The 25,760-nt window shown below is 53.5% G+C and overlaps 2 protein-coding genes across 2 annotated transcripts; one reads left to right on the forward strand and one right to left on the reverse strand.

The window, feature by feature from the left end:
• On the forward strand, positions 1 to 12,098 carry LOC116881995 (olfactory receptor 13A1-like). The gene is made up of 6 exons (XM_032882188.1): positions 1 to 99; positions 248 to 1,195; positions 10,852 to 10,905; positions 11,362 to 11,538; positions 11,762 to 11,923; positions 12,090 to 12,098. Exons 1-6 carry the CDS (start codon positions 1 to 3, stop codon positions 12,096 to 12,098), a joined length of 1,449 nt encoding a protein of 482 aa, XP_032738079.1.
• LOC116881912 (scavenger receptor cysteine-rich domain-containing protein SCART1-like) lies at positions 12,097 to 25,202 on the reverse strand. The gene is made up of 14 exons (XM_032882035.1): positions 25,095 to 25,202; positions 23,025 to 23,342; positions 21,803 to 22,099; positions 20,608 to 20,916; positions 19,944 to 20,249; positions 19,483 to 19,800; positions 19,095 to 19,409; positions 14,892 to 15,206; positions 14,677 to 14,745; positions 14,287 to 14,601; positions 13,967 to 14,014; positions 13,293 to 13,427; positions 12,653 to 12,847; positions 12,097 to 12,194 (listed from the first exon to the last, which is right to left on the reverse strand). The coding sequence occupies exons 1-14, from the start codon at positions 25,159 to 25,161 to the stop codon at positions 12,124 to 12,126; spliced, it is 3,078 nt and encodes a 1,025-aa protein (XP_032737926.1). The 5' UTR covers positions 25,162 to 25,202; the 3' UTR covers positions 12,097 to 12,123.
• Between the last annotated feature and the right edge of the window lie 558 nt (positions 25,203 to 25,760).

Genomic DNA, 25,760 nt, shown 5'->3' on the forward strand with positions numbered 1-25,760 from the left:
ATGGCATGGTCGGGGGACCACTGTGGGAGGCTGTCGTGCCACGGTGGGGTGTTTGTGGGCAGGTGGTCCCGGGTGCAGTGGTGGCAGGAGGGAGCAAGGGTGAGCACACCCGCCCATTTTCCTGAGAGGAGCTTGTTAGCTGGTGATGTCTGAGTCTAATGAAACACGAAAGTATTGAATTCTGGGAGAGTCTGGCATATTCACTTATTCCATACTTAGACCACTAAGTCCACACACTTTTTTCCAGCCCAGCTGCCGAGCAGGAAAGAGCTTGAACAGACGGTCAAAGGCCACGAGGAATCAGACGCAGGTGACAGAATTCATCCTGCAGGGCTTCTCGGAAGGGCCACAGCTCCAGGTCCTCTACTTCATCCTCTTCCTCTGCCTCTACGCCGTGGCCCTCTGTGGCAACTCCCTCATAATTGTGGCCATCGCCTTCAGCTCCAGGCTCCACACGCCCATGTACTTCTTCCTGGCCAACCTGTCTGCACTAGACATCATCTGTGCATGCACTGTGGTGCCCAAGCTGCTCGCGATCCTGGTGGCAGAGAAGAGAAGCATCTCCTACAGAGGATGCGTGGCCCAGATGTACTTCCTGTCGTGGTCAGTGGCCGGGGAGGTGCTGCTCTTCGCCGCTATGGCCTCTGACCGTTACGTGGCCATCTGCCAGCCACTACACTATAGCTCCATGATGGGCCCCGGGGTGTGCGCCGCGCTGGCTGGAGCCGTGTGGGGCATCAGCGTGCTAGGAGCTGGAGTCAATGCCTGCCTGATGTTGCGGCTGAACTTCTGTGGCCCCAACGTGGTTGATCACTTCTTCTGTGAGATACCCCCTCTGCTGTTACTCTCCTGCTCCTCCACATATGTGAATGACATCATGGCAGTCATGGCCGACATCTTCTTTGCCATGCTGAACTTCCTGCTCACCATGGTGTCCTATGGCTTCATCATCGCCACCATCTTGAAGATTCGCACAGCTGAGGGGAAGCAGCGAGCCTTCTCTACCTGCTCCTCCCATCTTGCCGTGGTCACCTTGTACTACTCCACCATCATCTACACCTATCTGAGCCCCGGCTCCAGCTACTCCCCCAGGATGGGCAAGGTGATGGCTGTACTCTATTCCACAGTGAGCCCCACCTTGAACCCTCTCATCTACAGCCTGAAGAACAAGGATGTCAAGGCAGCCCTCAGGAAAGTCTTGATACTCATGGTCAAAAACCTGTAAATTGGCAGTCTCTAAAGTTGTGTTCTTTGTTGGTCTCTGGCCACTGACCCTTATGAGATGTATCCCACCTGTTATAAATACCCTCTTTCTATGTGACTCAAAGCACAGCTTTATTGAGAAAATATTCCTCTATGAGTTCTCTCTAACATCGAAGTGACTTGTGGCTTTTGCCCACCTGTCCCTGAAAGTTTGGAGTTCCTGGAATATAATACACAGTAAGGTACAATGGATGTGTTGGTTACTTCTCAGACCCCGGGACCGCACACCAAACCAGAGTCTCTATCTGTGTCTTGCTGACTTTCATGAGGTGGGAGCCAGCTCCTCTCCATCATAAATGCCCCTGCAAACAAACAAACGAAATGCCCTTGAAAAACTACCCGAAGCTCTGCTCAGGCCACATGGATCTCAGATCCAGATTGCAGAGGAGGAGTCTCCTGCCATGGTGGATCTTATGTGTTGACCTGATGGGGTTCTGGGACACACAGACAGCCAGTCGGACATTATTTCTGGATGTGTCTGGGAGAGATTAGCATCCAAATGGACAAACTGGGTAAAGAAGGTCACAGATCTTCTTCACCAATGGGGGTGGGCATCATGAGTGCACTGAGGGCCAGATGGAACAAAAAAGGGAAGGAAGGGTAGGTTTGCTTCCTTGGATATCGGACTCAGAAGAGTACTACAAATTGTCCCTGGTTTGTAAGTCTTTGGTCTTGGACTGAACGACTCCATCAGTTCTTCTGGTTCTACAGTTTACAAACAGCTGGTAGTGGGGCTTCTTGTCTTCCATAAATGCATGAGCCACTCCCCAATAATAAACCTCCAAATCTATGTATATATGAACATAAGTAAATACATACATATATGCACACCATATTGTATCATATCATGTGTGTAATTACATGTGCATATGTGTATATATGTGCATGTTATATATGTGTGTGTATGTGTGTGGATACAGATACAGATGACCACAAGTCCAAAAGTACGTGTACCTCCTATTGGTGGTTTCTCTGGAGAGCACTGACTACGCCCTCCCCCGTCCCGTGCAATGACTGCCTTGGAATCCCTGGCCCAGGGACGCGACAGGAACCTTGTGAGCCATAGCAACACCCCCTTCGAGTCTTGTGTGCACATTGCTCCTTCCACATGGGACACTATTTACTGCTTAACACATGCTCTTTTCACACCCTTGCTGCACATTCAATCCTGAGTAGTTTTTCCCTAGCCAGCCTGAGTTAGGTCTCTCCACTATCTGCTCTCCTAGTGCTTTCTTATTTCCCTCACAGCTAATCATTCAATCGATTACGTAATTAATATCTGTCACACTGGGTTTCATTAAGAAAGGGGCTCTGGATTTTGCACACCACTGCATCCTCACAAAACACGGGACCTGGAGCACAAGAGGTGGTAAATAAATGACAAATGGTGCACAGCGCCTCTGACTCGTCACATCTGTCAAAGATGAAGACGCACAAACTCCACTCTGCGACAGTCTCCCTGCTGGGTGCCCCTGCCTACAGACACAGGACACGGGCTCACAGTTGTTCATTCCATCACTTCGTGTGGTAGCAAAAAGTGGAAACTGCCTAAATGCCCATCAGTGAGAACATGAGGAAGCGAGCCGTGGATTTACCGCACCTGGGTTATCATCCCGAATCCATACATTTAATGTGGAAATACGTCACACATGGAATTTCCTGTTGGGTGTGTTTCATCCATGGGGACATACAATAAAAGCATAATGTCAGGAAGAAAAACAAGTTGGAAATGAATATATGTAGGTGGTAAACATTGCCATATTTATAAAAATATTGAAATAATGGGGCACCTGGGTGTCAGTCAGTTAAGCATCTACCTTGGCTCAGGTCATGGTCTCGGGGTACTGGGGTCGAGTCCTGCATCAGGCTCCCTGTTCAGCTGGGAGTCTGCTTCTCCCTCTCCCTCTGCCAGCCGCTCCCCTGCTTGTGTGCTCACTTTTGCTCTCCCTCTCTCACACTTGCTCTCTCTTAAATAAACAAATAAAAAAAAATTTTAAATCACTGAAGGGTGCCTGAGTGGCTCAGTCAGTTAAGCGTCTCCCTTCAGCTCGGGTTATGATCCCAGGGTTCTAGGATCAAGTCCCACATCAGGCTCCTTGCTCAGCAGGGAGCCTGCTTCTCCCTCTGCCTGCCCCTCCCCTTTTTTGTTCCTCTCTCTCTCTCTCTCTCTGTCTGATAAATAAATAAATAAATAAGATTTTTTAAAAAACTAATGAATCAGAATTTGCATTTTAACAGGTTCCCTGGGGGATGCTTCATAAGCTGAGGTGTGAGTACACCTGACTCAGGATAAAATCAAGACTTCCCTGTCTCCCACTATGTGCCCATCATGGGATCTGATATTCTTCCTCAACACAGAGAAAGCTACAGGAACCCCTCAATGAAATTCCTCTGTTCCTCTAATTCATATCCTGTTTGTTTAAAGAAAAGTTGTCATAGCAGCAATGGCCACAATCACCAAACTGTAGAAAGAGCCAAGATGCCCTTCAATGGATGAATGGATAAAGAAGATGTGGTCCATATACACTATGGAATATTCCTCAGCCATCAGAAAGGATGAATACCCAATTTTGTATCAATGTGGATGGGACTGGAGATTATGCTCAGTAAAATAAGTCAAGCAGAGTGTGTCAATTATACGGCTTCACTTACTTGTGGAGAATAAGGAATAGTGGAGGACGTTAGGAATAAGAAAGGAAAATTGAATTGGGGGAAATCGGAGAGGGAGATGAACCATGAGAGACTGTGGGCTCTGAGGAACAAATTGAGGGTTTTAGAAGGGAGGGGTGGGGGATTGGGTGAGCCTGGTGGTGGGTATTAAGGAGGAAATGGATTGCATGGAGCACTGGGTGTGGAGCATAAACAATGAATCTCGGAACACTGAAAAAATAAAATAAAATAAAAAGATACCAGTATCATTGATCAGAATGGCTAAAATTAACAGCACAAAAAAAATTAACAACACAAGAAACAACAGGTGTTGGCGAGGATGGGAAGAAAGGGGAACTTTCTTACACTGCTGCTGGGAATGCAAGCTGGCAGCCACTCTGGAAAACAGTGTGGAGGTTCCTCAGGAAGTTAAAAGTAGAGCTTCTCTGTGACCCAGCAATAGCGCTACCAGGTATTTATCCAAAAGATACATAGTGATCTGAAGGGACACCTGCACCCCAGTGTTTATAGCAGCAATGTCCCCAGCAGCCAAACTATGGAAAGAGCCCATTTGTCCATCGACAGATGAACAGATAAAGAAGATGTGATAGATATACAATGGGATATTACTCAGCCACCAAAAAGAATGAAATCTTGCCAACAACATGGATGGAACTAGAAGGTGTTATGCTGAGCAAAATAAGTCAGTCAGAGAAAGACAGTTATCATACGATCTCACTCATATATGGAGTTTAAGCACAAAACAGAGGATCATGGGAGAAGGGAGGGAAAATAAAATAAGATAAAAACAGAGAGGGAGGCAAACCATAAAAGACTCTTAAATCCAGGAAACAAACTGAGGTTTGCTGGAGGGGGCAAGCGGGGAACAGGGTAACTGGGGGAGGGGCACTGAGGAGGGCACATGATGTATCGAGCACTGGGTGTTGTATGCAACTGATAAATCACTGAACTTTACCTCTGAGACTAATAATACAGCATATATATATTTTTCTAAATAGAATCTAAATAAATACTTTTTTAAAAAAGAAAAGTTGTCAGTATCATAATCTGAGTTTTTGGAGGTACCATTTTTAGTAAATATGGGTAGTTTAGCCAGCTGGGCTGTGTTGTAGTCCCCCAGAACACGCCGGTGGTCTGTAGGCCATGGGTCACCTCTTTATGGCATGGCTCAGCCACAGGCAGTTCCCAGAGGCTCCATGGAAGAGACACCACACAGTACATGGGTCCCCCCCGTGACCAGGTCCTGGATACACCATTGGCAGCACAGTCAGGCTGTGGGAAGACCATAGGCTGCTTTGAATGGTGACACTATCCTTGAGTGCTGAAAACAGTATCATAGGGAAAAGAGTTCTTCTAAATCCTCTCAAAATAGTAATCACATGAATGTTTCCAACCAGCCAGCCAGCATCTGAATTTCTGTCATTCTCATCTTGCCTGACTCCAGGAGACAAATGAACTGACCACAGAATGTTGCTTGGCACTAGCCGCTGGCGACTCAGCACATCAAAATGGCTTCAGCTGCTCCCTCTGGGCACTTTAGCCACTTAGAATTCATCGCCCAATTTTGCAAGCACTTACTCGTATTTCTAAATTGTAACTATTTTACCACATAAAGCTGTGAAGATCCCTAATTTAGCACATCACCTCAGTGTGATAGGACAGTCAAGCAAAAGATCTGATTATAATTAACCTTGAATAATTTTTCCCAATTCTTCTGTGAAAGAGTAGATATGTATTTATCATCACTGCAAACTGTTACATGAAGACAGTGGAAACGGTTCCAACATATCCTTGGTCTTCCCTGGATATGCCCTCCACCTTGCACACACACCCCATTTCTCTCCCCAGAGTAATCCCTGTTAACTTTTTCTTTGATGTTCTACCAGAAAATTTTTGTTGTGCATTGCTAAACAAATACTGGATAGCTATTTGTCATAGCATTTACAGATCTTTATAATTTTTTTATTTTATAAAGTAATTTTATTTAACCAGGTATTTATTGGCCACAGCAACTTTCAAGACATGTCTCCAAAGGCAAGGGGAACAAAAGAAAAAATGAAATTTGGGGACTTCATCAAGATCAAAATCTTTTGCACAGCAAAGGAAACAGGCAACAAAACAAAGAGGCAACCCACGGAATGGGAGAAGATATTCGCAAATGACACTATAAACAAAGGGCTGATAAAGAAGATCTGTAAAGAACTCCTCAAACTCAACCCTCAAAAAACAGATAATCATGTCAAAAAATGGGCAGAAGATATGAACAGACACTTCTCCAATGAAGACATACAAATGGCTATCAGACACATGAAAAATGTTCAACATCATTAACCATCAGGGAAATATAAATCAAAACCACAATGAAATACCACCTCACACCAGTTAGAATGGCAAAAATCAATAAGACAGGAAAAACAAATGTTGGCAAGGATGTGGAGAAAGGGGAACCCTCTTACATTGTTGGTGGGAATGCAAGCTGGTGCAGCCACTTTGGAGAACAGTGTGGAGATTCCTCAAGAAATTAAAAATAGAGCTACCCTGTGACCCTGCAATTGCACTACTGGGTATTTACCCCAAAGATACAGATGCAGTGAAAAGAAGGGCCATCTGTACCCCAAAGTTCATAGCAACAATGGCCACAGTCGCCAAACTGGAAAGAGCCAAGACATCCTTCAATGGACGAATGGGTAAAAAAGATATGGTCCATATATACAATGGAGTATTACGCCTCCATCAGAAAGGATGAATGCCCACCATCTGCATCAACATGGATGGGACTGGAGGAGATTATGCTGAGTAAAATAACTCAGTCAGAGAAAGACAATTATCATATGGTTTCACTTATATGTGAAACATAAGGAATAGAGCAGAGGACCATAAGGGAAGGGAGGGAAAACTGAAGCGGGGGAAATCAGAGATGGAGATGAACCATGAGAGACTCTGGACCCCAGGAGACAAACAAGGGTCAGAGGAGATAGGGGTTGGAGGAGGGCGTAACAGGGTGTTGGGTATTAAGGAGGGCACGTGTGATGAGCACCGGGTGTTGTATACAACTAATGAATCGCTGAACACTACATCAAAAACTATGATGTGCTATACCTGCCTAATTGAATTTAAATTGTTAAGAAGTTAAGCATGGGGCGCCTGGGTGGCTCAGTGGTTAAGCTGCTGCCGTCGGCTGAGGTCATGATCCCAGGGTCCTGGGATCGAGTCCTGCATCAGGCTCCTTGCTCAGCGGGGAGCCTGCTCCTCTCTCTGCCTTTGCCTCCACTCTGCCTACTTGAGCTCACTCTCTCTCTCTCTCTCTCTCTGACAAATAAATAAATAAATAAATAAATAAAATCTTAAAAAAAAAGAAAAGTTAGGTGAAGTAGAATAGATTGAAAAATGAGCATCTCAGGTGACCCATAAGGGAATATTGAGCCATCTGTCAGATATGTAAATGAATTTCCAAAACCGGAGTGGGGGGGGTGGAAACAACAAAGAAAATTGGTCAAAAATTTTTCAAAGATTTTCTAGATACAGGAATCTCAACAGTCACCACAAGCAGCATGAACACACAGCAACACATCAAAACTCACCATTATGAAATGCTTGACAATCAATAGAGAATCGTAAGAGGAATTAAAGGCGTAAAGAAAAGTCACACAGGAAAGAACAAAGATAAAAAATTGCAAGCAGATTTCTCATTGGAAAATGTGTAAGCCAGGGGCGCCTTTGTGGCTCAGTCGGTTGAGCATCTGACTCTGGCTGTCAGCTCAGGTCATGATCTCGGGGTCCTGGGATGGAGCCCCGGTCCAGCTCCCCGCTCCACAGGAGGCCTGCTTCTCCCTCTGCCCTCCCCCACTTATGTTCCTTCTCTCACTGTCTCTCTCCCTGTTAAGTAAATAAAATATTTTTTAAAAAGGTAAATAAAATTCACATTTGTCTCGATTGACCATGAAAACATTAGAAAAGCCTCAAGTTCCTAGAATCCGAAACAGAAGTGGAGGCTTTCCATCCCAACAGAACAGAAGTGAACCAGTAGCCAGCACACGACAAAACTCAGATGAAACGAGCAGATCTCCAGAAACACCGACTACCAAAATTGACCAAAATAAACAGAAAATCTGAGCAGACTTATAAAAAATAAAGAGGATGAATGAGTAAAACAAAATCTCTGAGCAAAGAAAAGCCCAGCCCAGACTGTCCGCTTCCCTCATAAGGTAGACAACGGAACGTGAGCGTCCAGACTGAGGCAGAAAGGGTGTCCGACACCACCCAGCCGCCCAGCAGGTGAAAACACTTCAACTGGAAAGGAAAGGAGCGTTTCTCAACACCACCCAGGCGGGACGTGAAAAGCCCACAGCGTGCACGGGGCTCAGCGGCGGTGGCCAGCAAGCTCCCCTCACAGCGGGGGCAGACGGGACCCCGCGGCTCCCAGTCAACGGCGGGATGCAAGCTCTAGTTGAACAATGAGGCAAGAAAAAAGAAAAAGGCATTCAGATGGGAAAAACAAGTAAAATATCCATATTCACAGAGACATGATCGTCTATGTAGAAAACCTACAGAATCCTAAAAAAAGAAACCATTAAATAAATTCAGGAAAGTTGATGGTACAAGATCAATACATAAAAATTAGCTGAACCTCTACATAGCAGCGATGAACAACACCAAAGGAAAGTGAGAGAACAATTCCCTTCACGTTGAGAGAAACACGATCTTCCTGCTTCCCATCTGAGCCCAGCATCTGGGCGGTGCCCACGCTGCTGCCCCGTCCCCCAAGGGCAGTGGGACAGCAGAGACACCTGCACCATGGAAGGCCTCCGTCCACACAGGCCCAGAGCCCTGGCTGAACTGGGCGCCCCCAGGCGTGGACACCGCCCAGCCACACTGCAGCTCCCGGCGCACCATGTGGGCCTTGGCCCGGTCCAGGTGGGCATTGGAGACAGTGCCCCAGGTCAGGCCACACCTCACTTCCAGACGCTGGCACGGGGGTGCCCGGCGCACCCCAGCTGGGCCTCCACGTAGCCTGGGGAGGACAGTGAACTGAAACAGTCCATCTAGGGCAGGGGAGACGTTTGGCAGGCCTCCGAACAAGTGACCGACTGCCCCACCCTCCAGGCCCAAAGGGAGGAAGGACACACGACGACCAGGATCCCTTGGCCCAGCACAGCCCCGATGGGCCAAGGGGTCCTTAAGCCAGCACTGGAACTCTGGGCGTGGGGTGACCTGTGGACTAGGAGGACCGTCTCGTCCCTCAGCGTCTCCCAGGTCCCAGCCCCACTCAGACTGTGACAGCAAAGGCTCATTTCCCACCTCCTCAGGCCACGTGGGAGCCAGGGATAGATGAACACAGCACCCTCAGCTCTGTCCTGGGGGCCTAGGGCCCCTTCCCCAGGCCGGGACTGCGTGCCTGACTGGAACGTGCATCGCCTGGTCAGTCTTCAACCCTGGTGCCTAGTCACAGCCCGACCAGGGCCCTCAGAACCCTTGTGGGGGTTGGGGGGGGCGTATGCACCAGGGCCTTCCAGTGGTGTCTGCCCCCCCAGCAGCCCCAGTGACCCCCAGACACGGCCTTTGGAGCAAGAGCACAGGAAAACTGTACATGGCAAAAAGGCACTCAAGGACCCTTTGCCCAGAAATTTCAAATATTAAAGATCAAATATTCACCTTCCATCTCAATTTGGATCCTTAATTTCAATTTTCCTAAGTTTGCTCACACTTTATTTTTTTTTTCAGCATAACAGTATTCATTGTTTTTGCACCACACCCAGTGCTCCATGCAATCCGTGCCCTCTCCAATACCCACCACCTGGTTCCCCCAACCTCCCATCCCCGCCCCTTCAGAACCCTCAGATTGATTCTCAGAGTCCACAGTCTCTCATGGTTCACCTCCCCTTCCAATTTCCCCCAACTCCCTTCTCCTCTCCAACTCCCCTTGTCCTCCATGCTAATAAGTGAAACCATATGATAATGGACTCTCTCTGCTTGACTTATTTCACTCAGCATAAACTCTCTTTATTTTGATGGTGTCGATGACATTAAGAAATTAAAGCATTAGCAAAAATGAACGCCCAAGGACCCTTTTCTGAGGAATCTCCACAGAGTGAGGGTCTCGGCTCTTCACGTGAACACAGACGGTTCACTCTGCCTGCAATGGGCTGAGACAGCCCATCTCTCTGGGGCCCAGGTGCTGTGGTCCCCTCCGCTCAGGGACCTCTTGGAGCCCAGAGCCCTGTGGACAGCAGCACACTCACCTGGAGGGGGGCATCCAACAGGCCAGGAGGAGGGGTCTCCTACCGCTGCAGCCCCCCGGGCACGGAGAGGGGGCCCCATGCCCCTGCAAGAGGTGGGCTGCAGCTCGGCAGGGAGCAGTTCCGGAAGGAAGCGCCGCCCACCTCTCAGCCGCCCAGGGCCACCCTGCCACACCCACACAGCACCAGTGGCAGGTGGGGAGGCCTGGGCTGGGCTTCCCACACACCCAGGTGTGAGGCTCCTGGAGGCTTCCTGGAGGCCACACCTTCCCTTGCCCCACGCAAAAGGTCAATCCAAGCTCCCGGGCCGTTGTGGACAGACAGCAATCTGCTCCGAACCCTTAAAAAATGCATGACTGTGGTCAGCCATCATGAAGGGTGCGCACACCTCTCTTTGTGAGGACAGGGGCTTCGGAAAGCAGTCACAAGGGCAACAGAGTGGGAATAAATGATAGAAGACACGTGTGGAGGGATACTAGGCAGACATCGAACACGTTAACACAGGCATGTCTGCACGTTTCAGGTGGGAAACACGCAAGACACAGACCATGCATCGCGTTAACCATACTCATAGCTGTGCATCAGTGCAAAGAAAAGGTCTCGTGGATGTCGACCAGGATGCCGAGGTATTCATTTCTGAGTGTAGAACAAGTGTTTTCCAACCTCTTTCTTGGTTCTATAGGTTTTTGCATTTGCGATAAGAAACGCATATTATTTTATAAACAGAATCAGATCAGTAACGGCTGCTATCCAAAAGCTTCGCCAGATGACCAGTTTTCGAGAGGGCTGCTCAGGTTTTCAGACAGTATGGTGGAGGCAAGGAGAGTCTGGAGAGGGCAGGAGGACCCCATCCACAGGACCCTCTGGGCAGCAGCTCCAGAGCCACAGCCTCTCCCAGCACTAAGCGGCACCCCCAGCTCGGGGCTCAGGGCACCAGGGACCTGAAGCTGCTTCGAGTGGGTCCCCCAATGCACTTCACTCACAAGCCGCCTAATCAGAACCCTACAAAGGGACTGAAAGGGCGGGGGCCCCTGGGAGAGAGCTCGACACACAGCCGGAGGGGGCGCCGTCCAGCCCGGGCAGCATTAAGCACTGGGGAAGTGCGGCACACGTAGGGGAACCTTGCACACTTCCTCTAAGTCCCCACGCTCTCTGCTCAGCTGACACCTTTACTCTGCTCTCCGTCTTCCAGGTCCCCTGTCCCCTGCCCAGACCCCAGAGGGATGTCCCCACTTCCTGCCAGCTCCCTTCTCTCCCTCCTGACCCCAGGGACGCACTCCTGCTGCACACCTTCCCCCACCCCCCAGGCCCCGGGGATATCCAGCGTGAGGATGCAGAGGGTGTGGCCAGGGGCGTGGTCGAGTGTGTGGTCAGGGAGGGTGTGGTCAGAGCGTGGTAGGGGTGTGGTCAGGGAGGATGTGGCCAGGGGTGTGGTCGGGGACCTGGTTGGGGAGGGTGTGTCAGGGAGGGAAGGTGTGGGAGTGGGGTGGGGAGGGGTGGGGAGGGAGTGAGGGTGGAAGGCTGTGGCCAGAGTGGGTGTGGTCACAAAGGGCTGGGCCCCTCTGTGAGTGCTGGGGACCCTGACACTGTAGAACACGTGGGCCGGTTCCAGCGCCCTCTGCGAGGCGGCGCTCCAGGAGCTGATTCTTCGGGGCCCCACTCCGACGATGCATGCCCGAGACCCACATGAGCAGGAAGCTGCAGGTGCGGATCGTGGAAAACGCGCGCCCACACCGGACCACGGTCAAGAGGGGGTAGCTGAGACCTGCACCTGGGCTGGGAGAGGTGTTCTGAGGAATGTTCCTGAGATGAATTAAAGCATGAATGAGTGAGTTCAGAGGGACTTTAATGACATCTCCTTTTGAAGTGAGGACAATGAAAGCCCCCCAGGGCCTGGGCTTCCCCCCAATCCCCCCCTAGTGTCACTGATGTCGCCATGGGCAGCTCACTGTCATCACGTCCCAGGGCATGCTGTGTCTTCTGTCTCAGGCCAAGGTTTGGGGCCGAGACTACAAGGAGCCCCACCTGTGATGAAGGAGAAAGACGCACGTTGGGCCCCTTGGCCACCCCTCCGAGCCCCCACCACTTCTGGGCCCTGGTGTGTCACTTGAAACCAGAGGCCAGACAAGGACTAGAGGGGGTGAGCCAGGGTCACACTGCATCCCCTCCCACCCTGTCTGCTCAGGCCCCCTGCAACCGAACAGGACAAGGTACTAGAGGGACCCTGGGGGCAGCCATGAAAAGAAACCCAAGGAAAACTGCAGGACCCTCTCTAAACTCCACATCCCCCACAAGAAGATTCCTGTCTAGGGAGCAGCTCTGAAGGGACATCCCAGCCTGTGGCGCAGGAGTGAGGGACATGGACACTCGGGCAGACAGCTCTCAGGGTCTTTAAATGTAGGCACTGGCCAGAGCAGAGCCCCGCACATAGGAGCAGTACAGAAGGAAGAGTGCGACAGATGCCAGCATGCAGAGGTGCACACCGGTGGGGCTCAGGGGTGCCTCCTCCTCTTCCTCCTCCTCCTCGGGGCCCAGCTCCGGCTCCCCTGCATCGTCATACTCCTCCTCCAGGGCCAGGTTCTGGGACACTCTGGGTCCCTCGTCTTTCTCCCCCATGGGGACAGCTCCAATGTCCTCATAAACAGCTTCCGAGGCCAGACTCCCCAACATTCTGGAACCTGCAAAGGCCACACCAGAGCTCCCTAGAAGAGACCCTCCCTCCATCTGAGCCCAACCCCTGCTGGCCCTGTGGGGTCTCCCATGCAGCCTGGCCTGCCAAGAGCAACATCCCCCACAAGGGGCCACATGTCTCCCTGGGCTCCAATGGCTGTTTAACCCCACCAGACAGATGGCATAAGGAATCGGGACACCCCTGGGGACTTGTTTTTACACCCAGGCCACCCCTTAGAAGCAGAGCAGGGTCCACGGTTCCCTGACCCCGGAAACTCATGGGTCCAAGGGGGTCACTGAGAAGTCACCATGCAGTGGGGGTCTGGGTGGGACCAGACACGCAGAGCAGTTCCCAGGAGAGAAGGGGCCTGTGAAGGGCTGGGTCTCAGAGTTTTCACTCCCGGCATCCCCATCCTCAGAGCACGTGCTCCCCTCCCAGCCACACCCACCTACCACTGTGGGCTCTGCCACGGTACCACTGCACCCCCAGGACCACGGAGACAATGACCAGAAGGGTGCCAAGGACAAGGCAAAACGTCATGGGTAGGTTCCCGGTCTTGAGGGCAGGCGGAGGGGCTGAGGGGTGGCCTGTGGGGACAGTGAGAGGTGGGGTCTCCCCTGTGTGCCTGGGGTATTGTGACCTTGGGTCTGGACCACCTGAGCCTCTCAGGGAGGGGGAAGGCACCCAGAGGAGAGATGGGCCTTGTGCTCCTCTCCTAGAGATAGCCCTGAGGTCACAGGGCAAAGGTGAGGAAGGAGTGGACACAGGAGGGAGGGGGCCAGAAGTGAGAAGTACCAGGAGGGAGGGGGCCAGAAGGGAGTCAGAGTGTTCCCAGGTCAAACCCCCCAGCTGGTAAAAGAAAGACCCCAGAGAAGTGGCTGGTCAAGGCCTGGGCCTGCCATCTCACCCCATGGCTCTCCATATAGGCTGGCCCTCTTCCTCAGAGGAAGGGGTGTTCCTGGTCCTCCAGACCTTGGCCCAACCAACCTAAGGAGGGGCTGCCTAGGGCCTTGGCACCCATAGGAAATTCCAGGGCACCCCTCTGTGCAGAACCCATTGTAGGGCCCCTCTGAGTTGGGACCAGACAGGAGGGCATGAGCTGAGACTTGAGGGAGAACACACCTACCCAGTGTCCGTGCCAGTGCTGGTGGCAAGGCCGTGGCTCCCCTGTCACCTGCAGGAGAAATCAGAGGGATCAGAGGGCAAAGGAGGGGAGGCAGCCACAGCCCTGGGCAGCCCAGACCCTCAACCAAGTGTCCCAGTCCCACTCAGCCTGAGCCCAACATGGCATGGGACAGCCACAGAGGCAGCCAGAGGAACCCAGCTCAGGTACAGCCTTAGGGCCACGTTTTGGGGGATATTCCAAGGACCTCTTCTGGCAACGCCCACCCCAGCCCCCAGCAATCCCTCCCACCCCGCCTGGCCCGCTGCCCCCTGCCCACTCACGGGAGCAGTGCACACCAGCATCCTCCTTGTGTCCACAGTCTCCAAGTCCCCACGGCTCCGCAGGACAGCTCCACAGGGACGACTCGCTGCCACGGCATCCCACCTCATCCAGCCACACAGGGCCCGAGCCTGGCCCGAAGGCGGCCCCTGCAAGGGCACCCAGAGCTGGGCCACAACCCAGCTGGCGGCACACGACCTCTGCATCTGCCAGGTCCCAGGAATCATCACAAACTGTGCCCCAGGAGCCAGCATGCCAGAGCTCCACACGGCCGGAGCAGCTGTCCTTGCCCCCACGCACACGCAGCATACCCTCCTCTGGAAAAGGGAGCTGTGGTCACTGCCGGGCAGGACCAAGGTGAAGGGTGGACAGGGAGATGGACGAAAGGGTACCTGGGCAGCCGTGGGTGGATGAGCAGTTGAGGGTCTCCCTGGAATCCTGTGTCATTTTCTCTGACAATCCTATTGGATTACATAGTCACCATCCCATTGTAAATGCCCTGAAAAGCTTCAGAATGAAGTCTGTAGAACCCACAGGACGCCAGGCCCTGAGTCAGGATCAGTAGCCGCTCCTGTGGGTGAGCTCTCAGAAACCGCCCATGTCCCACCTGCACAGGTGATCCAGACCTCCTCTCCAGGGGCACAGGAGTGCGGGTGCCATGGCGATGAGGGGCACTGCCACAGCGTGGAGTTTCTCAGCCTGCGGCACTCAATGTCATCCACCCAGGAGGTGCCCAAGCTGCTGTGGACAGGCCTGTTTTCTAGCCAGCCCTGTTCCCCACAGCCCAACTGCTTGCAGATGATGGACAAGGAGATGTCCTTCAGGGCATTACTGCACACAGCGCCCCATGTCCCATTGTAGAACACATCCAGCCACCCAGCACAGTGGTGGATGCCACCTCGCAGCCTCAGAGCTACTGACCCTGGAAGAAAAGAGCAGTCAGGCCAGGGGAAATTTCCAAGGGAGGAGCCAAAAATGAGAGGGTCGCAGCACCAGGATCAATGTTGCTCACGGGCATCTAACCCATCAATCACACATCCCCATGACAATCTCCCACCCCAGGGAGGCAGGGAAATGGTAACCTCAGGGGACCAGAATGAATCCCCAGCTGTAGGATCTTAGCGGGTGTCAGCTAATTGTCCAGAAATCCGTTCTTGGAAATCGTTCAAAATACAGAATAATCCAAGTGCTAAATGAGAAAAATTTAGCAGCCCAGAATACTTTATCCCTCAAGGCTGTCATTCAGAGTAGAAGAAAAGATAAAAATCTTCCAGGACAAACAGAAACTAAAAGAATTTGTGATCACTAAACCAGCCCTGCAAGAAATATTAAAGGGGATCCTTTAAGCAAAGAGAGAGTCCAAAAGTAACAGAGACCAGAAAGGAACAGAGACAATATACAGAAACAGGGACATTACAGGTAATACAATGGCCCTAAATTCATATCTTTCAATAGTTACTCCAAATGTAAATGGACTAAATGCCCCAATCAAAAGGCACAGGGTATTGGAATGGATTAAAAAAAAAAAAACAAAAAAAAAAAACAAGACTCATCGATATGCTGTCTGGAAGAGACTCATTTTAGACCCAAAGACACCTCCAGTTTGAAAGTGAGGGCATGGAGAATATTTGTCATGCTAATGGACATCAAAAGAAAGCTGGAGTAACAATCCCAAATCAGACAAACTAGATTTTCAACCAAAGACTGTAAAAAAACTTGACGAAGGACCCTATATCATGATTTAAGGGTTTATTCAACAAGAAGATCCAATAATTATAAATATCTATGCCCCTAACATGGGAGCAGTCAATTATATAAACCAGTAAATAACAAAATTAAACAAACACATGAATAAAAATACAATAGTAGTAGGGGACTTGAACACCCCACTCATGGCAATGGACAGATCATCTAAGCAGAAGATCAACAAGAAAACAAGGGCTTTGAATGACACACTGGACCAGAAGGACATTACAGATACATTCAGAACATTCCATCCTAAAGCAACAGAAAACACATTCTTCTCAACTGCACATGGAACAGATGTGCAGCACAGATCACATATGGGGTCACAAACCAGGTCTCAACCTGAGTGCCAAAAGATTTGGATCATTCCCTCTAACAGTCCATTAAAGGGATTATTCACCATGACCAAGTGGGATTTATTCCTGGGCTGCAAGGTTGGTTCAACAACCACAAATCAATCAGTGTGATACAACACATTCATAAAAGAAAGGACAAGAACCATATGATACTCTCAATAGATGCAGGAAAAGCATTTGACAAAGTGCAGCATCCTTTCTTGATAAAACTCTCTGCAGTGTAGGGAGAGAGGGAACATACCTCAATATCATAGAAGTCATATTTGAAAAGTCCACAGTGAATATCATTCTCAATGGGGAAAACTGAGAGCTTTTCCCCTAATGTCAGGAACATGACAAGGATGTCCACTCTCACCATCATTGTTCAACATAGTCCTGGCCTCAGCAATCAGACTACAGAAAGAAGTAAAAGGCATCCCAATTGGCAAAGAAGAAGTCAAACTCTCATTCTTTGCAGATGATATGATACTTTATGTGGAAATCCCAAAAGACTCCACTCCAAGACTGCTAGAAGTCATACAGGAATTTAGCAAAGTGTCAGGATATAAAATCAATGCTCAGAAATCAGTTATATACACTAACAATGAAACTGGAGAACAAGAAACTAAGGAGTTGATCCCATTTACAATTACACCCAAAACTGTAAGATGCCCAGGAATTAACCCAACCAAAGAGGTAAAATACCTAAAAACGATAGCACACTCATGAGAGAAATTGAGGAAGACACAAGGAAATGGAAAAATATTCCATGCTTATGGATTGGAAGAACAAATATTGTTAAAACGTCTACACTGCCCAGAGCAAGCTACACATTCAAGGCAATCCCTATCAAAATACTATCAACTTTTTTCACAGAGCTGAAACAAATAATCCTAAAATTTGTATGGAACCAGAAAAGACCCCAAATATTCAAAGGAATGTTGAAAAAGAAAACCAAAGCTGGAGACATGACAATTCCAGACTTCAAGCTCTATTACAAAGCTGTCATCATCAAGACAGCATGGTACTGGCACAAAAACAGACACATAGATCAATGGAACAGAATAGAGAGCCCAGAAATAGACCCTCAACCCTATGGTCAACTAACCTTCGACAAAGCAGGAAATAATGTCCAGTGGAAAAAAGACAGCCTCTTCAACAAATGGTGTTGGGAAAACCGGACAGCCACATGCAGAAAAATGAAACTGGACAATTTTCTTATGCCATACACAAAAAATAGACTCAAAAATAAGACTCAAAATGGACAAAAGTCCTAAATGTGAGATAGTAATGCATCAAAATCCTAGAGCAGAACACAGGCAGCAACCTCTGTGACCTCAGCCATAACAACTTCTCACTAGACATATCTCTAAAGGCAACGGAAACAAAGACAAAAGTGAACTGTTGAGACTTCATCAAGATAAAAAGCTTCTGCACGGCAAAGGACAAAACCAAAAGACAACCAACGGAATGGTAGAAAGGATTTGCAAGTGACATATCAGATAGTATGCAAGATCTATAAAGAACTTATCATGGGGCTCCTGGGTGGCTCCGTGGGTTAAGGCCTCTGCCTTCAGCTCAGGTCATGATCTCAGAGTCCTGGGATCGAGCCCGGAATAGGGCTCTCTGCTCAGTGGGGAGCCTGCTTCCTTTCCTCTCTCTCTGCCTGCCTGTCTGCCTGCTTGTGATCTCTCTGTGTCAAATAAATAATTTTTTTAAAAAGAAGTTATCAAACTCAACACCCAAAAAACAAATAATTCAGTCAAGAAATGGGCAGAGGACATGAACAGACATTTCTCCAAAGAGGACATCCAAATGGCCAACAGACACATGAAAAAGTGCTCCACATCACTTGGCATCAGGGAAATACAAATCAAACCACAATGAGATACCACCTTATGCCAGTAAGAATGGACAAAATTGACAAGTCAGGAAATAACATATATTGGTGAGGATACAGAGAAAGGGGAGCCTCTTGCACTGTTGGTGGGAATTCGAACTGCTGCGGCAGCTCTGGAAAACAGCAGGGAGGCTCCTCAAGGCGTTAAGAATAGAGCTGCCCTATGGCTCAGCAATTACACTACTAGGGATTTACCCCAAACGTACAAATGTCGTGATCTGAAGGCACAGCCGCACCCCAGTGTTTATAGCAGCAATGTCCACAATGACCAAACTATGGAAAGAGCCCAGATGTCCATCGACAGATGAATAAATAAACAAGATGTGGTTCATATATACAATGAAATATTACTCAGCCACCAAAAAGAATGAAATCTTGCCATTTGCAACAACATGGATGGAACTAGAGGGTATTTTGCTAAGCAAAGTCCATCAGAGAAAAACAATAATCACATGATCTCACTCATATGTGGCATTTAGGAAACAAATCAGATGAACACAGGGAAAGAGAGGAAAAATAAAACAAGACAAAATCAGAGAGAGGGACAAACCATAAGGGCCGCCAGCAGCATCAGAGCAGACCGGCCCCGGGGTTCCCTGTCCCACCCTGTCCCCCACCCCCTTCCCGCGCCCCTCCCCCAACAGGGTGAAAAGCGCAGGCAGCAACGCCGCGGCCTGAGAGCACCCTCGGGGGCCGTGTGGAGCTCTCCAGCCGGGAAGAGGGTGAGCCGAATCCGAGGAAGGCAAGTGTGCGCCATGTCAGGCACTCGGACAGCGCGGCCATTTGGTACCCAGCTGCCCCAGGGAGACACTCAACGAACAGGACCGACCTGAGCAGACGACGCCGGCGTCCTCCTTGTGCCCGCAGTCCTGCTGGCCCCAGCCCCGCGACGGGCATTGCCACAGCGCAGACTCGCGGCCACTGCAGCCCAGCTGGTCCAGCCAGATGCGCCCCGAGCCGGCACCGAAGGGCGCAGCCCCCAGGGCGCGGAGGGCTTGGCCGCAGCCCAGCTGCCGGCAGACCACGTGGGCGTCCCGCAGGTCCCAGCCGTCGTCACACACGGTGCCCCACACGCCTCCGCGCAGCACCTCCACGCGCCCCGCACAGCGGTGGGGCCCCGCGGCCAGCCGCACCCGCCGGCTCCCTGGGGGGACACGCGTGGAGTCAGGGCAGCCGGCCCGCGGGCAGATGGGCGGGCGGCCCGGGCACTCACTCACCCGAGCACACGACGCCCGCGTCCCGCGCGGCCCCCGCGGGTACTAGCGGGGATGCGGACACGTTGCACTGGGTCAAGCGGGTCTCGGTGCCCTGACAGCGCGCGCGGCTCAGCCCCACGGGGACGGCCCCGCGCCGGGGCGCAGGTGCATCGTAGGCCCGGTCAGCCAGTCCGCACCCCAGCTGCCTGCACACCACGTGGGCGCCGCGCAGGTCCCACAAATCGTCCAGGACGCGGCCCCACACCCCGTCCAGGGAGACCTCCACGCGGCCATCGCAGCGGCTCTGTCCGTCCCTCAGCCGGAGGGCGTGGAGGAGACCTGGGGAGGAAGCCCGGACACGGGGTCAGGGGGAGGGACTCTCCGCCTGTAAAGGGGAGGGAACCACCACCTCCCAGCAGAACCCCGCCCACTTCCAGCCTCCCTCTGCTCCCCCCACCCCGCTCTCGCTCTCGGGGACCCACCTGAGCAGACCACGGCAGCCGCGTTCCCCAGAGCACAGGCCCCGCTCCCGAGGGTGCCTACTGGGCAATTCCACAAATAGGGTTCTGTCCCCACACAGTGAAACACATCAGGCCAGATGGGAGCGTCCCCGCCCCCAAAGTGGCCTCCTAGGGGTGTGGCCTCCGCGCTGCCACAGTTGAGCTGGTGGCAGAGGACAGTGGTGTCTGCTAAGTCCCAGTGGGCCGCGCAGATGGGTGCCCAGGCCCGCTGCACCTGGAGCTCCACACGCCCCTCACAGCTGCTGCTGCCGTTAACCAGCCGGAACTCTGAAGAGGGGAGTGGGTATCAGCATCCCCCTCCCCCACAGACCTGATTCTTTCCTTTGCACCCAGTGCGGTGGCCACCGCCATGCCCTTGCCTGCCTCACTAGCTCCCTCCCCTCCTCAGCCTCAGCAGCCAGATCACGCCTCTAGGCGGACGTGCTGGCAGACTATGGTGTGCAACTGGGGGCAGGGGGTGGGGGCACAACCTTCTCCTCCCCTTCCTTCAACCCACAGAGGCGACACTTCCTCAACCGGGAACACGCACACCCTCCTGGCCAGAGGCATCTTTGTGAGCCCCCAGAGGGAGTCACCGAGGGGGGCTGGCAGGGAAGGCTACTGGAGGCTGCCCTCCTAGCCTCACCTGAGCATCTGAGCCCGGCATCCTGGCCGTGCCCACACTGGTGCCCCGGCCCCCGAGGGCAGTGGAACAGCAGAGACTCGTTGCCTGTACAAAGGAAGGCCTCCGTCCACACAGGCCCAGAGCCCCGACCGAAGTGGGCGCCCCCGGGCGTGGACACGGCCGAGCCACACTGCAGCTCCCGGCACACCACGTGGGCCGTGGCCTGGTCCAGGTCATCATCACAGACGGTGCCCCAGGTCAGGCCACGCCTCACTTCCAGACGCCCGGCACAGGGGTGCTCACCGCCCTCCAACCGGGCTTCCGTGTGCCCTGGGGGAGGACACAAACTCCGTTAGGGGTCATGTTCTCAGGGAAACCACTCGGCCACCTCCCCAGACTGCAATAGGCTCCAGCCAGGGCAGAGCACCTGGGCCCAAGCAGTAGGTCCGCAAGCCCGGGCCAGGAACTGAGAGCCAGGGGCCCAGACACCCTCTACCTAGAGCAGAGCGGGGGTCACTGGTCACTTCCCTGGGGTCAGAGGACAGAGTCACCTCCTCCAGGGGCTCACATGTGTCACACAGCCTCTGCCTGCCCAGGGGAGGGGCCTCAAGGCTCTGTACAGTCTTGGAGGCCTGGTCAAGGCACCTCTCCAGCCACAGGTCACTGCCTTCTTGGGGGCACCCAGGACATGGGGCCCATCCACCTCACTTCAGCCTTTCCTCATTCCCAGAACCAAGCCAGCGTCTCTGAGGGCCGCTTCACTTGCCCGTTTGAGGCAGGACTGGGAGGGGACAGCCACCAGCCAGGCTGCTCGTGTCGCACACGCGACAATCTCAACTCCACCAGCTCTAATGCTGCAGGACAGCCAGGCCCCCCGCCAGCCTGGGGGCTCTGAGTCAGGACACCTCTGCAGGGAGAACACACGGGGCCCTAGGGGAGGCCCCCGTGGGCCATCCAAGAGCATTTCCTGTGCCCTCACCTCCAGGCCTCTGTTCCAAACAGCTCTGAGCCAGAGAACACCAGATGGTCCCAGCACAGGGCTCTCCTCTCTGCCTGCCCAGCCTGCCCGGACCTGATCCCTCTGAGACTGAGACGGCAAGGGGCCCAGTGGCAGGAGGCGATCGGCGATCGGCGGGGAGGGCTGAGACCCTTCCCGGCAGCAACTCCCCCGGCGCCCTGCGCTGGGGGCTCAGGCCGTGCGCGCACAGGGCCTCACCTGCGCAGACCACGTCCGCGTCCTGCTGGAAGTCACAGCCGCTGCGCAGATTGTTGTTGAGCCTGCAGTTCCGGATGGTGGGCTCGGTGCCCCTGCATGTCATGTACTTCCTGACGACACCCACGTCTCGGCGCGGCGCCTGAAGCACAGGCCCACAGCCCAGCTCCCGGCAGAACACAGTGGCCTCCTCCTCGTGCAGGCCACAGAGGCGATCCACCCCATTCGCATTCCTGATCTCGGGGAGCCCAGAGCAGGGGCTGCGGCCCTTCACCAGCCGGATCTCCCGAAAGGTGCCATCTGAGAACCACAGGCCCACGTGGCTAAAGGTGGGGACTCTGCCGGCCGCTTGGCTGCTCCGAGCCTGTGGCCTGCCTCAACGACCAGACTGCATTTGGGCGCGGCAGTGCCTACACTGGGCCTGGGTTCCAGCCGGAGACCAGCCTGCTCCTTCCAGGGGCTCAGTGCTGGGCTGCGTGGGGCCCTCTCTGAGAGCAGGCGGTCCCAAAGGCCCCCCACCCAGCAGGCCCCCCACTCAGAGGGGCCTGGGCCTGTCACTGTCCTGAAAATCTTGCTGTTTTCAGGGGTCCCTGCATTTTCGCTTTATGCTGGGCGTAGGGAGTCAGCCTCACAGATGGGATGCTACAGAGGAACCTCACAGGTTCTCGGCCACCTAAGTGCCCAGAGACAGCAGACGACCCTCAAGCGAGACCTCCAAGGGAATGTGTTCGCCCCCTCCTCATTTTGGAAATCATCTTTCGACCTAAAGTGTCTAGAAGACAGGGTGGTCCTCAAGCCCCCGCCCACCCGTGTGTTTCCTGCTCCTCCCACATCACTGCCCTGCTCCTTTGTTCCCTGCCCCCCGGGGGGAGAGGAGAGGCTCCTGCAGCAGGGGCTGGTCTGATTTACTCACTGCTGCCCGCCCCCCGCATCTAGAATAGTGCCCTGCAAATAAGCATCTGTTGGAAGAAAAGCAAAGGACCCTAACAGAAGGAATGAAGGACTCACGAGAGATGGAGAGATCGGAAGGCTTTACAGGTGAGGGCAGTTCTCACGCCCAGTGAGGAGCTCCAGCCAGAGACCCCAGAGCCCCTCCTCCCCATCCCCGGACTCACCCTCCCCCCTCCCCCAGACGCTCTCTCCTCCCCCTTCCCCTGACCCTCTTCTCCCCCTCCCCACAGACCCACCCTTCTCCCCCTCACCAAGCCCCTTCCAGCAGACTTACTTGCACACAGAGCCACCACCACCCACTCGTGAGGGCACTCGCTCTGCGTCCAAGCCCCGAGGCTGCACTCCCAGAAGGAGGGCTCATCACCCCTGCAGGACACGTTGTGAAGCCACGGCCGCACCATCTCCCCAGGCAACGGGACGTACTTGGGTGCACCCACCGCATGGCCGCAGCCCAGCTGCCTGCAGACCACGGACACCTCTGCCAACGTCCACTCCTGGTTGCACACGTGTCCCCACTGCTCCTTGTGGCGGACCAGCACCACTCCGTCGCAGGGACTGTGTCTGTACGCCAGCCTCAGGTCGCGTGGTCCGCCTGCAGAAGGACAGGCCAGCCTCAGAGGGGTCCCTCGACGCCCCCAGTAGATGCAGTCCAGAAAGGCGACGGGGTGGGGTCACACAGAGACCCTCCCACTGCCCCCAGGCAGCCTTGTGTCCTCACCTCCACAGTCCCCCTCCCCCCAGTCATGTCCTCTGCTTCCCTCCTGAGCCCTCTGGGGTCCCCTACAATGTGGGTGACTCCACCCCCAGGCAAGAAAGGCCCCTTGTCCTCCACCGTTCTTCCCACCACCCACCACACCTCCCAGTCATCATCCCCCACTTCCCCTAGAGGGCCTGTGGCCCACCACACGCACCGCACCACTCTCCATTCCCTGCTCATCCCTTCCTCCTCCCACCTGGCCGCCTACCCTTCCAGTTCTACCCTCCAAGCCTCCTCCTTGGGTTTCAGGTCTTGGCAGCTCCCTGGACCAGGACCAAATGGACCACCCTACCAGGACCAGGACACATTTGCAGAACAACGCCCCGTCTAGGCCTCTGCACCCTGGTTTTTCCTGCACAGCCCCTCCCCGTCACAGCCCCTTGATCCCCCATTCTCATGACCCCCTCCTGGGCTGGTGTGGGAGAAACACAACAGCAGAAACACAATCAACACAACAGAGCAGTCTATGTCCCAGCCCGGGCCACCCCAGACCACATCCAGGGCACATGCTGGCCTCGCAGAGGGAGGAGGCAGAGGGCAGACTCCCGCATACAGATCCAGAGGGAGGCATGTCCCCTCACCACTCGTGTCAGCGACCCTGGAGCATTTCATTCAGTGCTGGTACAACCAGAGCCTCCGCATCCCCTCCCAACCTGTGCAATGTGTGTCTGCATCTTTAACACAAAACGAGGTCCCCTCCAGCTTTCCCACGCCACTCCCGCCCGACGGCATCACTGGCCACAGATCCCTGCCACCATCACTTGCGGCGCCCTCACTGTCCAGCTCCGAGGCCACCTGGGCTGGGCCCTGGGACAGCCTGCCCAAGAAATGTCCTTCCATCAGTTTCCAGGGCCCTGGACACTGCTACGCTCTCCTGTCTCCCTGTACAACTCACACGCGTGCGCACACGTGTGCATGGTCACACACACCGTCTGACACCAGCACTATCACTCACCTGGTCAGAGCCCCGTGCTAGTGTATGCAGTTCCCCCAGGGGCTTCTTCTCTCACCACCAGCCTTTCCGTGCTGGTCCGTCTGGCAGAACCCCTCTTACACCTTCCTACACATGATCCTGCCTCTTGGTTTCTGGACCCACTGGACCCACACCACTGTGACCCCCACCTTGCTATTGCAACTCCCTAGAACTGTGTGTCTTCCGTGTCCCAGCACAAGCTGAACGGTCACCTCATGGCCCAGTACAGCTCTCCTACTCCCTCAGCAGCGCCGCAGCCCCAGGGAAAACGGATGGAGCAGCGGCTCTGCAAGACCCCTCAGCACCTCCCGTCCATGGGGTCATGGGGATCCTAGCCCTGTCCCCTCATTCCACCCAGGCTCTGGCCCAGCCCTGCACCCCGGGTTCACCATGGAGTTAGAGCACCTCAGTCTTTGTCAGAACAAGAGTCTCCAGGGACACAAACTTTGGAGCCCACATGCCCACTGGCCCCAGGATGACCCATCCCCCTTGGGGCTAAGCAAACACCTAACAGACAGCTGGTCACAGCAGGAGATCCCCACACCCCAGGGTCTCAGGCTTTACAGAGCCATGGTTTCCAGAAGCTTCCACGGATGAAGGGAGGAGAAACTTACCAATGGGGACTGCCCTGAGAGTGAGGAGAAGGGTCCCCAGTCCCAAGGCCCAGAGAACTGTCTTCATGGCCCTGTGACCCCCAGAGCTCAGCCTGCTCCAGCCGCGCCACAGGGGCAATGCAGAGATTATAGTCCGGAGTCAGATATACTGAAGTAGGAGCCACCCAGAGCCTCCAGGAACCAATGGGGACAGTTAGGGCCTTTCCAGAACGTATCAGGGGTTGTCTTTCTGTCTCTGAGCAGGGCAACCAATGACCTTGGTAGCCCTGAGCATTGCCAGATCTAAGCGAGGGGCCCAGGCTGTGGGTTTCCTCCCACAGTGCTAACTGCTGACAGGGTAGCTTTACTGAGACCTCACAGTCAGACAGGTCTGATCTGCCCACAGCCACAGTGACAGCAAAGCCCTGTGTGTCTTGCCCTCCACCCCAGGCCCCGTGGCCTTGGCTCCCCACCACAGTGACACAGTGACACCAGACTTCTGGGGACTAGCAGGGACTGAGTGGAAGCCCCACAGCACCAGAAGAATGAGACAGGCCAGGATAGCCTTGCAAGTCCCCTAGAAGCGCAACTGTCATTGGACCTACAGCCACAGAAGGACAGAACATATCCTCTGAACTTAAACAGGATGACAACCTGCTGACAGGGAAGGGTCTCCTAACATCGCAG

The sequence above is a fragment of the Lontra canadensis genome, unplaced genomic scaffold (assembly GCF_010015895.1).
Source record: "Lontra canadensis isolate GAN:19392208 unplaced genomic scaffold, GSC_riverotter_1.0 scaffold79, whole genome shotgun sequence".
Taxonomy (NCBI): domain Eukaryota; kingdom Metazoa; phylum Chordata; class Mammalia; order Carnivora; family Mustelidae; genus Lontra; species Lontra canadensis.